At 37.2% G+C, this 14233-nt stretch overlaps 1 protein-coding gene across 1 annotated transcript in view; it reads right to left on the minus strand.

Annotated features, from left to right (window-relative positions):
- LOC145983694 (uncharacterized) overlaps positions 1–14233 on the minus strand; it is a 133572-nt gene that overhangs the window by 42090 nt on the left and 77249 nt on the right. The window contains exons 4-5 of the mRNA XM_083116749.1: positions 7983–8526; positions 129–297 (exon numbers count right to left, since the gene is read on the minus strand). Of these exons, the coding sequence (XP_082972875.1) occupies positions 129–297; positions 7983–8526 (713 nt within the window). The remainder of the gene's footprint in view (positions 1–128; positions 298–7982; positions 8527–14233) is intronic.

A 14233-nucleotide genomic window follows, 5' to 3' on the forward strand; every position in this document is an offset into this window, starting at 1 on the left:
TCTGAGGGTGAAGGGGAAGCTGTGCCAAACAGTTCTAGCCCGAGCTTCTACAATTGTGGAATATTAAGAAGTGTGGTTATCATGTTCCATGCATATTAATAATAATATTAATAAAGGTGTCACTTTACCTGCAAGCCTTTTCTTCAGCCCTGAACAGTACATATGGTATTTCCGGAAACATTTCTTAGCCCCACAAGAAACTAGTATACTCCCACGTTTTTTACACTTGGCACAGAAAGTTTCTTTGGATTCAGGATTAATTTTTCTCTGGCCCTTCTGCTTCCTTAGTTGCTGATGCTGTAATATAATGTTTTTCTAGAGTACATTAATATCTCATTCACATATTATCATCTACAATTTGTATACATAGTGTACACTTCATTTTGGTTCTCTTGTGCCATAACTAACTCTCAAGACTTCTTTAACCTGAAGGTTCATGCCCGCTGCAACACAGGGCTTCCATCTATCCCTATCCTGAGCAAGACCTATATACTGTTTTCCATCCCTACCAATTTCCTTTAGGTCCATTTCAACATTATCCCTCCATCTTCGTCTTGGTCTTCCTACTGGTCTCTTACCATCAGGTTTCCCAACAAGAATCCTGTAAACTCCTCTTTCCTCTCCCATTCGTGTTACATGGGCTGCCCATCTAAGTCTTCTTGATTTAATCATTCTAATAATATCTGGACATGAATACAAATTATGTACTTCTAAATTATGTAACCTTCTCCACTCACCTGTCTCCTCATCCCTTTTAGGACCAAATATTTTCCTAAGGTTCTTATTTTCAAATACTCTCAATTTATGTTCCTCTTTCAATGTAAGGGACCAAGTTTTGCATCCATACAATATTACAGGCAAAATTACTGTTTTGTATATTTTAACTTTTAGTTTCTTAGATATTATACGAGAAGACAAAAGTTTATGAAGAGAAAAGTAACATGCATTTCCTGAATTAAGCCTGCTCTTTATTTCCTCTTTAATATAATTTTTATTTGTTAGTATTACTCCTAAGTACTTGAATTTGGAAACTCGTTGAAACGAGTTGTTATCAATAATTAGATTTTGATTATTGCCTAAAACTTGGTTTCAGCCAGTAAGCATATATTTAGTTTTCCCTTTCCTAACTTCCAAACCTATTTCTTTAGCTGCTTTGAAAAATATTTAAGCATTATTCTTAATTGTATTTACATCATCCCCCAGTAAGTCTACATCATCTGCACATGCTAACAGCTGAGTCACACCATCTAATTTTAGTCCTTCATTAGTTTCTTTTACCTTCCTAACAGCATATTCTAACGCAAAATTAAAGAGCAATGGAGATAATGCATCTCCTTGTTTTAACCCATCATGAATTGTAAATTTGTCAGATACATTACAGGGTGGCTACAAACAAGCAGAAATGAAATTTCCTGACTTTTCCAGGTTTTCCAGGACAAAATTTACATTTTTCCCTGACAATTACAAACTAAACTATATCGATGTTTTTGCAAATGGAAATAATAAACTATACAGATCCACGTATGGTTTTGTTAAGTACCAATATTATCTTCTATGAAATTGACTTAATTTCTCTATTCTCTATGATTTGAATTCAAACTGCAAAATAGTGAATTTGGAAAATTATTACAATTCACAAGCTATGGAAGGATTACGGAATTTTGTCATACGCAGTAAGTTTAAAATAAAATACTTGATTATTTTTAAAGTTACGACTAAATGAGATAAGAGTGAAGAGAGATTGATTAAGAAATACAATTTGTAATTTATCAGTCTCCTTATACATTCTCGGTATTATATGTTGATATTTGCACTGAGGTTTAGAACCCTCTGCTTGCAAGAACCATGAGTGCGGACCCATTTTTCAAAGCATAAAGCTTCTTCTCTGTAAAGCAAACAAATTAACTCTTGCATATAAGTGAACTGAATCGAACAAAATAAAGTGTCATATTTCCTTACATTATCAATGGGATTTCTGCTTCAGTACAGTATATCCAACTGAAGTACTGTGAAACTCACAACATGCAGTTATACCATTATTGCTGACGAAAAGGGTATGTAGGTATTAGAAATTTAACGCAAGGAATTTATAGAATTGCATTGTATAGGTACCTGATTTAGCTAACCACACATTAAAACAGGAAAACACTAATAATAAAAGCTTCTGAAAGGTCATATACGAGGGGCATCCTGAAAAAAGCTCCAATGGTGCCTATACACAACACTAGTGGTCGGAGAGCGACACACACAAATGCAGGCAGGAAGAAGTGGCATGTAGCTATAATCAGGTACAGTTGCAAATGCAGCCATTTTAGGACAGTTTTAGGTTAAAGATTGCAGCTCTTACACAGTCTCCCACCGACTGCGATGTAGCCTACATTGCACGCTCAGAATTTGGCACAGAGCCACCAGCAATCGTGTGAGGTGTGCAGACCGGACATCGTGAGTGATAGTATGGTCGGACGATGGTGCAGACAATTCACGGAATGCCAATCGAATGTGCACAACCCCATACAGCTGAGTACACACGGGCCCTTTGTATCACTTCAGGTGAGAGATCTTGGACCACTCCCTGAACAGAACAATGGTGGTGATTATGCTGAAAATTAGGTTAGGACTCACTGTTACTAATGCAATAAATTACAACTGATATTCTTGTCTTATTTATACCTAATCGGCAGACTATTTTGTTATTTTTTTTTAAATTGGTGTATTTTCTTATTTTTTTTATTTTTTACTATACGGTGTTATTTTTCCCAAAATTCACATTTTCATTTTAGCGCATTTTCTGGCAAATATCTGAAATTATAACTTCATTATGTTTTAAAACTACTGTTTCAAATTTTAAGTAACATGGCTTACGCCTCTTCGTGAAAGTTTGATATCTTAAAATTTATTTTGGGAAAGTTATTTTCCATACCCCTTTTTTAATTTTAAGGTAAGAATTTTAGATACTGGAATTTTCCCCGTATATACTGAAGGGTACCATATACCATACCATATACCATAAGTGGCGACACACCCAAAAAATTAAAATCAATCAATCTCACGTGACAGATACCAATATATTATGGCACCAAAAATTGGAATTATATTTTTTTGACTTGTTAGTGTTACGTTTCCCAAATTTCGCATTTTTGTTTTAGAACATTTATCTGCCAGATATACCGAAACTTAATACTCCATTGTGCTTTTAAACTATTATTTTAAATTGTAGGTCACATGGTCTACGTAATTTCATGACAGTATGATATGATGGAACAGATTTTTGAGGAAGTAAAAGTAAAGTGCTCCCCTGCACTTTTCCATGAAGGTGTATAGGGGTGTGGAGTTAGGGTCCCACACTTTCTTGATAACGGCCGAAGGTGGGGGTGATGTGATCAGCACCATGCTCCTGGCTACAATTATCCCTCAAAGTTTCCTCAAGGTGCCAGCTTCATATGATGCTGGGTGGGTGCCGGAGCAGTTTGAATAGGTGGAAAACATCCCGGTTCTCCCCTGCAGGGGATCGACCTCGGGTCTCTCGCATAGTAGTCAGATGCCCTAACGACTGAGCTCCATTTTTACTCGCTCGACAAATGCCGATGGTGTGCACTTAGCTTGGTAATTCAAAACATATCTCGTGCGACAAATACAAAGATGTGGCTCTCGTGTGATGGTAGATACGCACTCGATCTCCTGTTAGAACCCTGCCACTTTGCTCTGTGATGCAAATGGTTTCGATAGAAGTTGAAAAAATCGAGAGAAATACATGATTTAATGTGGCTGTCGGAATTATTCCATGTACGTATAACTATAGAGTTTACTCTTGAGTAAAATGTTGGAAAACTTGAATGTTCTTTGTACATAAACATGGCCTAGAAAAGACAAGAATGTTGGATTTCATGACATTTTTCGTTGTTTTAGAACATTTCTTTTAAAAAAATCGCTAAAAACGCCAACAATTCGCATTTTATGCCAAATTCGCATTATTTCGATATTTCGAAAGGGCGAAAAGTATGTCCAGACATCACTGCACATTCCTAAACATAACTTCGCAGGAATTACCAGTTTTCACGGTTTTGGCGTTTGCGGTTCCCTACTAATCGGAAATTACTTTCTGGCCACTCCTTGTATAAATCAGTAGATGGAAAGTGAAAATTTAGCAGGGCTGGCAGAGAAAAGTCAATTCTTGAAGCAAGTGATTTGCTTTTATGATTGAGTGATTCGAGTAAATATGATATTAAAATATTTACGTATTTATTATTAGGATTTTATTTCATAATATTGGACATTAACTTCACTCAGTGAGAGATTAATGACCATCTCTCACGAGTTTAAACAGACAGGACAGAGAGTGGCGTTAATGTAGTTGCAATACTAGTGTTGCAGTAAATTTGAGGTTGCGAGCATGCACTTGCCAATTTTTATAAAGTTCACCAATGCAGCTTTATGTTTCACTTTTTCATGATAGTATTCAATATATATCCCATTTTGTTGGATTCTTCTTGATATCTAAAAATAGTGCAATATCATTGTAAACGTATGTTAACTTGTGCGAAACCAGTAATACATCAGGATGATGAAAGAAAACATTCGTAAGCACTTCTACATTAAATAAGGTGAAGTGAGCCAGAAAAGTAATAAAATTCCAGCAGCATATTTTCAGTCTAAAGCTCTTCTTGTTTATGCATGCGATTTTTGTTGGATGTTGCAGTCCATGCAATTTCTGTCGCATGTCGTAGTGAGATACTTTGTCGGGTGGCGATATTCGACAAAAATTGTATGTATCAATAGAACATATTTTCTTCCAAGTTCCTTCAGTTTGCCCAACAAAATGCCTTACTATCGGACGGCGCCACCCGCTCTTATCCCCTCCATCTGTTGACAAGTCCCCTTACTACTCCCATACGGACAAGAAAAAATGATAATTCAATGTATTTTCCACGTAATATTTAGAGGCTAAACTAAACCTTTACTCCCCAGATGATAGCATATAGTATCATCAAAGTAAGGTCGTACTGCCCCGATGATACCGGTATCATTGTGCTGATTACGAAATGAATGTGCTTTTTGGAACTTCGTACTCTTATGTTTGGGTGGAAACTCTGACACAGATCTGGAGCAAGCCTGGGAAATTCATATTGATGACCAACCTCGCCCCCTCTCCGCAACATATCAATGCCACATTTCTGAACAGAGTTTCACATTTTGGCTCATTATTCAACTTGCATGGCACCCAGTTACATGAAACATGTTTCAATCAATCTCTTTGGAAATGTCCATTCCTTGAAGAGAATACTAAGGTTTGCGCCTTCTCCCCAAAATAGCGGGAGAAGAGGGGGCAAAGTCCAGATTCTTATTTTTTTGCATTGAAATATTGAAATTCGGAGGTCGCGACTCCAAACCCCCCTTCCTCGGTTCGGCGTTCTGGGTTGTACACGGTTGCATGCTCAGATGTTTTAGCTGAAAAACAAAACTGATCCGAAGTAGATTGCTCCCATAGTGCCCGAGTTATAACAATTTTCCTCCAAAAATGCAAATTACCTATTTTTCGTAAAAAAATATATCACATTTTGGCTTATTATTCAACTTGTATGGCACCCAAGAACATAAAATATGTTTCATTCTCTTGAGAAATGTCCATTCTTTGAAAATAATACTAAAATTTGCGCCTTATCCCAAAAATAGTGGGAGAAGAGGGGGCAAACTACAGATTTTTTTTCATTGAAATTCGGGGGATGTGCCCCCAAGCCCCCTTCCTCGGTCCAGCGTTCTGAATTGTGAACGGTTGCATGATCTGATGTTTTAGCTGAAAAACAAAACTTATCCGAAGTAGATTGCTCCAATAGTGCCCGAGTTATAACAATGTTCCTCCAAAAATGCAAATTACCTATTTTTCATAAAAAAAAAAAATTACATTTTGGCATATTATTCAACTTGTATGGCACCCAACAACATGAAATATGTTTCATTCTCTTGAGAAATGTCCATTCTTTAAAAAGAATACTAAAGTTCTCGCCTTCTCTCCAAAATAGAGGGAGAAGAGGGGGCAAACACCAGATTTTTGTTTTTTCCATTGAGATTCAGGGGACGTGCAACCCAAGTCCCCCTTCCTCAGTCCGGCGTTCTGAATTGTGAACGGTTACATGCGCTGATGTTTTATCTGCAAAACGAAAGTATTCGAAGTAGATTGCTCCCATAGTGCCTGAGTTATAACAATTTTCCTCCAAAGAGTGTTCGAATTTAAAATTCCCGCCGAGAAGCCCAGGCGAGAGAAATTTCTCTCCTCCTCCTGCCATCACTGGTGTTGCCATAGAAAAGTTAGTTCTATGGTTTTGCGCATAAAAGAGGCCTAAAAGTTGAGGCCGAAACTTGCGAACGAGATTTCCTGTTCCCGTGCAGAGTTCCATAACGATGTCTTTAAATTAAAAAAAAAAATCAAATAAAAAAAAAATCAATGAAGGCGAAAAAAAATCAATGAAGGCGAAATTCCCTGACATTTCCCTGACTTTTTTTGACACCCAAATTCCCTGACTTTTCCCGGTTTTCCAGGTCTGTCGCCATCCTGCATTAATACCCACACAAATTTTACTTTCTGTTTTACTGATACATACTTTTATCATATTAACAAGTTTCTTAGGTATTTCAAACTCTACTATATATTATATAATTTCTCTCTTTTGACTGAATCATATGCTTTTTTAAAATCAATGAATAGTTGATGGACATTTTGATTATATTCCCACTTTTCTCAAGTGTGTATGTCTGATGTGAAAAATTTGATCTCTTACATTTAAATCCACATTGATAATCATCATTTTGTGCCATAGTCTGTAAAAATAATAATAATAATAACAGACGTGCATACAAGGTCTCTCAAAAGTAATAGCGCAAACTGACATGTGAAAGTACACGATAATAGAAGCAAAAAGTCTTAGTAAACATGGGTCTGCAAACGAGCTGTTTTCGAGATAATCGCAAATGTGTGATTACAAGCCGCCATTGACTTCATTGTTTGTAAAAGTCATCCTAGTTGGTAAAATGCTTTCGAACACCCCCGGTTTATTTTGGAATTGGTCACAAGCCTGTACAATTATCTGTACTGATTGTATCCATCCTGTTTGATTACAACGCCACCTCTCAGAAATGTTCTGTTTTGTAAAGAAAGAGCAAACCTCTGAAAATGCAATGTTTACAAAATGCAAGCACTGATGGCTTGTAACAAAAAGTTCAAGCACATTATTAGCATTTTACCAACTAGGACGATGTTTACAAATAATGAAGTCAGTGGTGGCTTGTAATCACACATTCGTGATTATCTCGAAAATGGCTTGTTTGCAGACCCATCTTGGTTGGCCACGGTGGCTCAGTCGGTAACGGGTCTGACTACCATGCTAAAGGTCCCGGGTTCGATCCTCGGCCGGTTCAAATCCGGGAACTTTCCTAACGTTGGAAGCGGCCCCGGCGCCCACCCAGTGTCGAATAACATGGGTACCTGGGGGAAACCCTGGGGGGTAAAGGCGGTCAGGGGCATGATGCTGATCACATCACCCCCAGTCACGACTGGATTAAGAAAGTGTGGGGCGTTACCCCCACACCCCCTATACGCCTTCATGGCATGGTGCTATGCACAGGGGAGCACTTTACCTTTTTACTTTATTATCGTATACTTTCACCTGTGTCAGTTTGCACTATTACTTATGAGACTCCCTGTATTATTGAAGATTAGGTACACACAGGAGATGTACTATGTAGAAATTTTCAGCAAAACATGCTGGCTCGACCTAGACTCTGAACCTGGGTCTCTGGCATACTGTGCCATTTCTACTTGTATATATTAGTATGTACAAATATACATTATACTTCCACTGCTGTTATGTTAGGATTAATAGTTTGTTATAGCATTTATGATTTTGACTGTATATAACTTAATTATATGTATTTTTTTATCATACTATGTGCATAATATTAATAACAAACTATTGCAAATGGATACACACCCTTTTTGCAAGTTCCATTTGTTGCTTACTCGCTCTCTTGATAGCTTCTATTTCCTTTATTATGCTTTTTGATGTAATTTTAAAGGGAAAATCATCAGGAGGTGTATCTTTGCGGCGACTTATGGGGTACCTTTTCTTCTCCTCATCATTGTAATTAGCCCATGTTCTTTGTAGATATTTAAATCTTTCTTCGTCGTTTCTTCCGGTCTCTTTCACAGCTGCCAGTAAATGGAACACTCTATGATAAAACACTCTGAAATCACCCACAACTATGCGCATCTTCTTTGTTGGAGTGACATTTTGCTCAGTTACCACTGGTGTTGATTTCTTCTTCACTCGATCTTTGCTACTTTCTCTTTTTCTCTTTGAGGATGTCTGTCCCAGTCTTCTAGGCTCTTCATTGACTTCCGATTCCTGAACCACTTCTGAACCACTAACATTTATGTCTTTATCACATTTAAGTGATTTGCTCTCTACACGTTCAATGTGCTCACTTCCATCAGTAATCTGATATCTGGCATTGAACCACTGAATCCTTTTGTTCCTGCAAGACAAAATATAGTTCTGTGCATACATGTACATCAAAAAGTACATGCAACATATCAGTCTAAAAATATAATTATGACTAATTGCACATTTATCATTTTATTGCATGATTTCTTATGCATCATGGTTTCAAATTAGCACACACAAGTTGTAAAATGTGACTTACATTTCTTATTAAGCAACAACAGTGTTCGAAATGAAGGGAAGGATGGGGTTTAGAATCCAGGGATTACACCTTTTCACTGTCCACATTTCTAAATTCTTTCTCACCCAAGGACAGAAAATATCCTCTCCTCCGAGAATAATTATCATTATAAGTTATTTTATTATTATTCTTCAATGCTTTCCAATAATAAAACCTATTTTAAAGGTCAAAAGTGTTAGTTTTACTATCGACATGTCAAATCAATGTGAAAACAATGGCAATTCTGTAATACAAAATTGTATATATATATTTTTAATACAATGGTCTTGGCTTTTAATAAAAAAAATACTTACATTTTGCTATTTTTATCAAAACATATTATATTTTATTAATGAAATTTTATAGAAGCCAGGTACACAACCACTGCCCACTCGATTGCCCACCTAAACAAATTCAAGAAGAATTAAGAAGTATTTAGAAAAATATGAATGTTTCAATAAAAATATGTTCTTGTCTTGACTCCATGCATATTTTTCTTATGAATATTGTCAACACTACTGTAGAAAGGCTCACAAATTATAATCCTATAAAAAATGTCACTGTCTTTGGATTTGCATTAGTTTACTGAGTAAGATAGCAAAAATTGTAGCAAAATATGGATGGATAATACCTATTGTTCACAATTTTATCCCATATTTAAAACTTAAAAATAAGACTTGGACTGAGTTAACACTTCTGTGGCTATAAGTATTGCAGTATCTATCTACAGCAAAAGTGCACTTACTTCGAGGTGGGAGTACAAAATCATGTGTATGTATGTGTGTGTGTCTATATATATATATATATATATATATATATATATATATATATATATATATATATATATATATACACATACCGTGCGTCCATTTCGATCTGCAGCCGAGAGATCGGGAGAAGCGCGGCGGGCGGCACTGACGGAGATGCCGACATTTGCGGCCTGAAATGCCCGCTTATTTTTATGGACACATGCCGACATTTATATAAATATTGCAAAACGAGCACTAACCTGTGTTATAAGAGTATGGTTTTAATTTTAGTAGCTTAGTGACTGTATGTGCCGATGATTTTGACACGCCCACCTCTTGTGAAACACGGCGTAGAGGTTTGTTTGGAGAATGTTCTAACGCTGCACCAATATCATCGAGTTTTGCTTCGGTTAGAATCCGTCGTTTTTGCTTAGGTGTTTTAAAATTTAACGATACAGTTTCTCGTAATTTAAGGACAATATGTCTAACCGTATCTCTGTGTGGAGTTGAAACGCATGGGAATTTCTGTACAAATTACCTACACACGTCTCGACACGAGTTTGTTTTCACGTAGGTACGTGTCATACATAAAAAAATCTTTGTTCTAACGTGAATCTTGCGGCTGGCATTCCAATCGCCTCACTGACACGTCACACATACACACTACAATAACACAAACAAGTAACTGCAAGTAACCAAGAATAACACTCTTGCGCACAGTACGAAATTAACACGCTCTTGGTTTACATTGCTCGCCACTATATTTACAACTCTGTCTTCATCTAGTCGCGAAGGAACAAAAAACTCGAGCTCGGAGATTTCGGATTGCAAGGAAGCTCACGAACACTATTGACTTTTAACGGTTTCTTCTACAGCGTAATCTTGATACAGTGTTGAACATTCAAAACCTCCAAACGATCCCCATCGGCACAAAACTCTTTCAAGGATATAAACTTAAGCAGGACGTTACTGGTCAAAACTATGATTAAAATGTTTTATTATCTGTGGCTCTTAACATCGTTTCTAAAGCGTATTTTTTTGTGTATATAAGAGCAGAACTTGGATGAATTACAGAAGAACTTTTGCGTGTTATAACACAGGTTAGTGATCGTTTTGCAATATTTATATAAATGTCTGCATATGTCTATAAAAATAAGCGGGCATTACAGGCCGCAAATGTCGGCATCTCCGTCAGCGCCGCCCGCCACGCTTCTCCCGATCTCTCGGCTGCAGATCGAAATGAACGCACGGTATAATGGATAAAAGCAAGGAGGGCCAAAAGGGCTAAGTAAAAATCAAATAAGGTAAAAGGAAACAGTGTTTCCTTTTACCTTATTTGATTTTTATATATATATATATAAAATGATATTGATAAACTATCTTTAAAAAAATTTTAAAAAACTCAACAAATAACCGTAAACAAATCCTGGTCCTCCAAGAATGGGGGTTGGGCATGGAGGCAACAACCCCATCCTACAAAAAGAACCACGTTACGAGACCTCAAGGAAATGTAGCTGGATAGATCTACCGACGATGGACTGGCATGAATAATGGATGATCGAATTATAGAAAGGGAAGGATCTATATGTAGGGAGCTGGAATGTGCTATCTTTGTATAGGGCAGGTGCAGTGAGGATATTGCTGGATCAACTAAATAATTATAAGCTTGCGATAGTGGCATTGCAACAAGTATGTTGGATTGGAAAAGGAGTTTTGGAAAAGAGAGAAGCAACTGTCTTCTATAGCTGTGATGAAAGGCTGCATATGCTAGGAACTGGGATTATAATACATAAACAACTAAAACATCGAGTGACAGGATTTAAAGCTATAAGTTCAAGATTATCAACATTAAGAGTTAAAGGAGAGCTCTTTAATTACAGTATAATCAATAGCCATGCACCTATGGAAGTATCCACAGATGATGTAAAATAAGATTTCTAAGATGAGTTAGAGAGAGCATTTGATGATTGCCCAAAAATGACATAAAAGTAGTAATTGGAGACTTTAATGCCAAAATAGGCATTGAAGACGTGTATCAACCAATAATTGGTAAACAAAGTATGCATAAAGTAACAAATAACAATGGTATGAGGCTAATAATGTTTGCAGCATCTCGGAATCAAGTAATAGCAACAACTTATTCCAGCACAAAGATATTCATAAAATGACATGGAGAGCCCTGGATGGAAAAACTTACAATCAAATTGACCACATGCTGATAGATCAGATATCATTGATGCTAGATCGTACAGGGGAGGCTAATATTGATGCCGACCATTATTTGCTTATGGGAAGGATTAGAGCAAGAATATCTAATAGTCGAAAAATGAAGGCCTGTTGAAATTTAATGTCACACAGTTAAGAAATCCAATGGTGGTTGAGAGGTACAGAAGTAAATTAGAAGAGGGATTCATCGGGACAAAACTGGCAGGAGCAGAAAAAGTAGATGAGAGGTGGAACAGGTATAAGCTTAGGATCAGTAATGTAGCAAAGGAAATACTTGAAACACGAAAGCTGGCAAAGAAAGAAACGTGGCTCCATGAAGAATGTCAAAATGTAACCAAAGAAAAGAATGATGTATGTAAGAGGATGCAGCAAAGAAGTGCAACAAGGAGAGTTAGGGAGGAATATCAAGAGAAAAGAAGGATCGAGAAGAGAGTCCATAGGAAGAAAAACAGGGAATGGATGAAGCAGGAGATGAAGCAGTTGGAAAGCCTGCATGAGCAGAAGAGTGTAATGCAGATGTATAAGCTGGTAAATAATACAAAAGATGTTTTTAAGCCAAGGACAACAGTCTGTAGAAATGAAACAGGTGATATAATTAGTGACAGTAATGAAATTTTAGAAAGGTGGAGAAGGCATTTTAATGATTTATTGAATGGCAGTACAGATGTAGCAGGTATGCTGGAAGAAGAATTAAATAAAGAAGAGGAAGAGGAAGGAGAAGAGGGCATAGAAAGTCCAACGTTACATGAAGTATGGGAGACAGTCAAGATATTGACAAATACTAAAGCACCTGGGATAGATGACTTGCAAGCACAACTGCTTAAGCATGGAGGTGAGTGTGTCATTAGAGGCTTGAATGAAATAATAAACATAATTTGAAAAAAAGGGGCAGATGCCAAGTGATTGGAGGATGGGTATCATAGTTGCCTATAAAGTATTTGCAAGAATCATATATAACAGACTACTACCATATGTAGAAAAGTGCATTGGACCATATCAATGGGGGTTCAGGTCAGGAAAATCTACAATTAACCAGATATTCACCTTAAAGCAAATACTGGAGAAAAAACTGGAGTTTGGGATAGTAATAGTAATATTTATTGATTTTAAATCCGCATACGATAGTATAAACAGGGCCCAACTATATCTGGCAATGGAAGACCTTGGTATTCCAATAAATTTTTTAAGAATGGTGAGGATAACCATGGAGGGATCTAACAGTAGGATAAGGGTAGGAAGACAACTCTCAGAACCTGTTGAAATAGAAAATGGACTAAGACAAGGTGATGTACTGTCCTGTTTGTTGTTTAACATTGCCTTAGAGAAGATTATACGGGAAGCTTGGGTGCAAATTAGGGGGTACCATATGCTACAAGTCAATCCAGATACTAGCATATGTGGATGACCTGGATATAGTAGGAAGATCTCTACATGCAGTAGAAGAAGCATTTTTGGCCATAGAAAGGAAAGCAAAAAAGATGGGATTGGTGGTGAATGAAGGGAAGACTAAGTACATGGCAGCAGGTAAAGCACATGGATATAATGCATCACTGACCATAACAATGGCTAAATAGTCATAAATGAAACAAGAGATACATCGCTTCAAACCCAGACGAAAGTTCCTCTTCCACTTTTCCGAGACATGCTCAGTGTCGGAGATAGACACCACCGAAAGTGTGGGAAAGTACAGTTCACACTTCTGTAGGAAGAGTACTATGGCATTTAGAAAGGCTGTTCCAAAGAAATCATAAATGAATCTTATGTGCTCTACCAGAAACTCACCATGGGAGATCTGGGGGACTTATGTGGAAGGGACTCCCCATAGGAAATAAGGTTCCCCGTAGAAAGAATACGTGAAAGAGGTATCTGAGGAAGCAGGTGGACGTCAATTACATGATATCCAGATACCATTCACAATTAGGGAAACACGATAGACAAAACTGGGATAATTTTAACATGGTTGTGTTGCCGGAGGGGCAATGGGCATAGCTACACTAATGTAATGTGTCAACCCAAATTTGTGACTGAAATTGAATTTTGAATCTGAAATGATCAAAATAGCCCTGGGCCACCCTAATGTTGTTTAAGAACGGTTATAAGATTCCTCTACACTAAATTTCTAAGTGAGAGTATTAGGGGGGGCAACTTCTCCCTCCCCCTCTCATTTACATATGCAAAGAGTGTGAATACTTTTTTGCCGAAATGGGAAAATGAACCACAGCAAGAAACTAATAAAATACGTCTGTTTTATGAACAGCTGCAGAATTATCTACAAACTTGTTGAAATTCACAATTTTGCTAGCTTGTACTCATTGGACGAAATACACAGTGACAGGGATGGCGCTACAAAGAGGTTAGGGGAAAATGAAACACACAACAGATCTAATGTTATGAAGTCTGAATTACTAGGAATTATCACACCGATAATTCCACTTGCACATCAGCAGGCCAGTGATCATGCAAGACGTGTGAAGTAGGGATCGCCAAATCCAGACTTTTTTTTGACTATTCGGGAATCAGATGACAAAATGAGAGAATCCAGATTT

This window comes from Lepisma saccharinum, chromosome 2 (assembly GCF_977018435.1).
Source record: "Lepisma saccharinum chromosome 2, izLepSacc3.1, whole genome shotgun sequence".
NCBI classification, from domain to species: Eukaryota; Metazoa; Arthropoda; class Insecta; order Zygentoma; family Lepismatidae; genus Lepisma; species Lepisma saccharinum.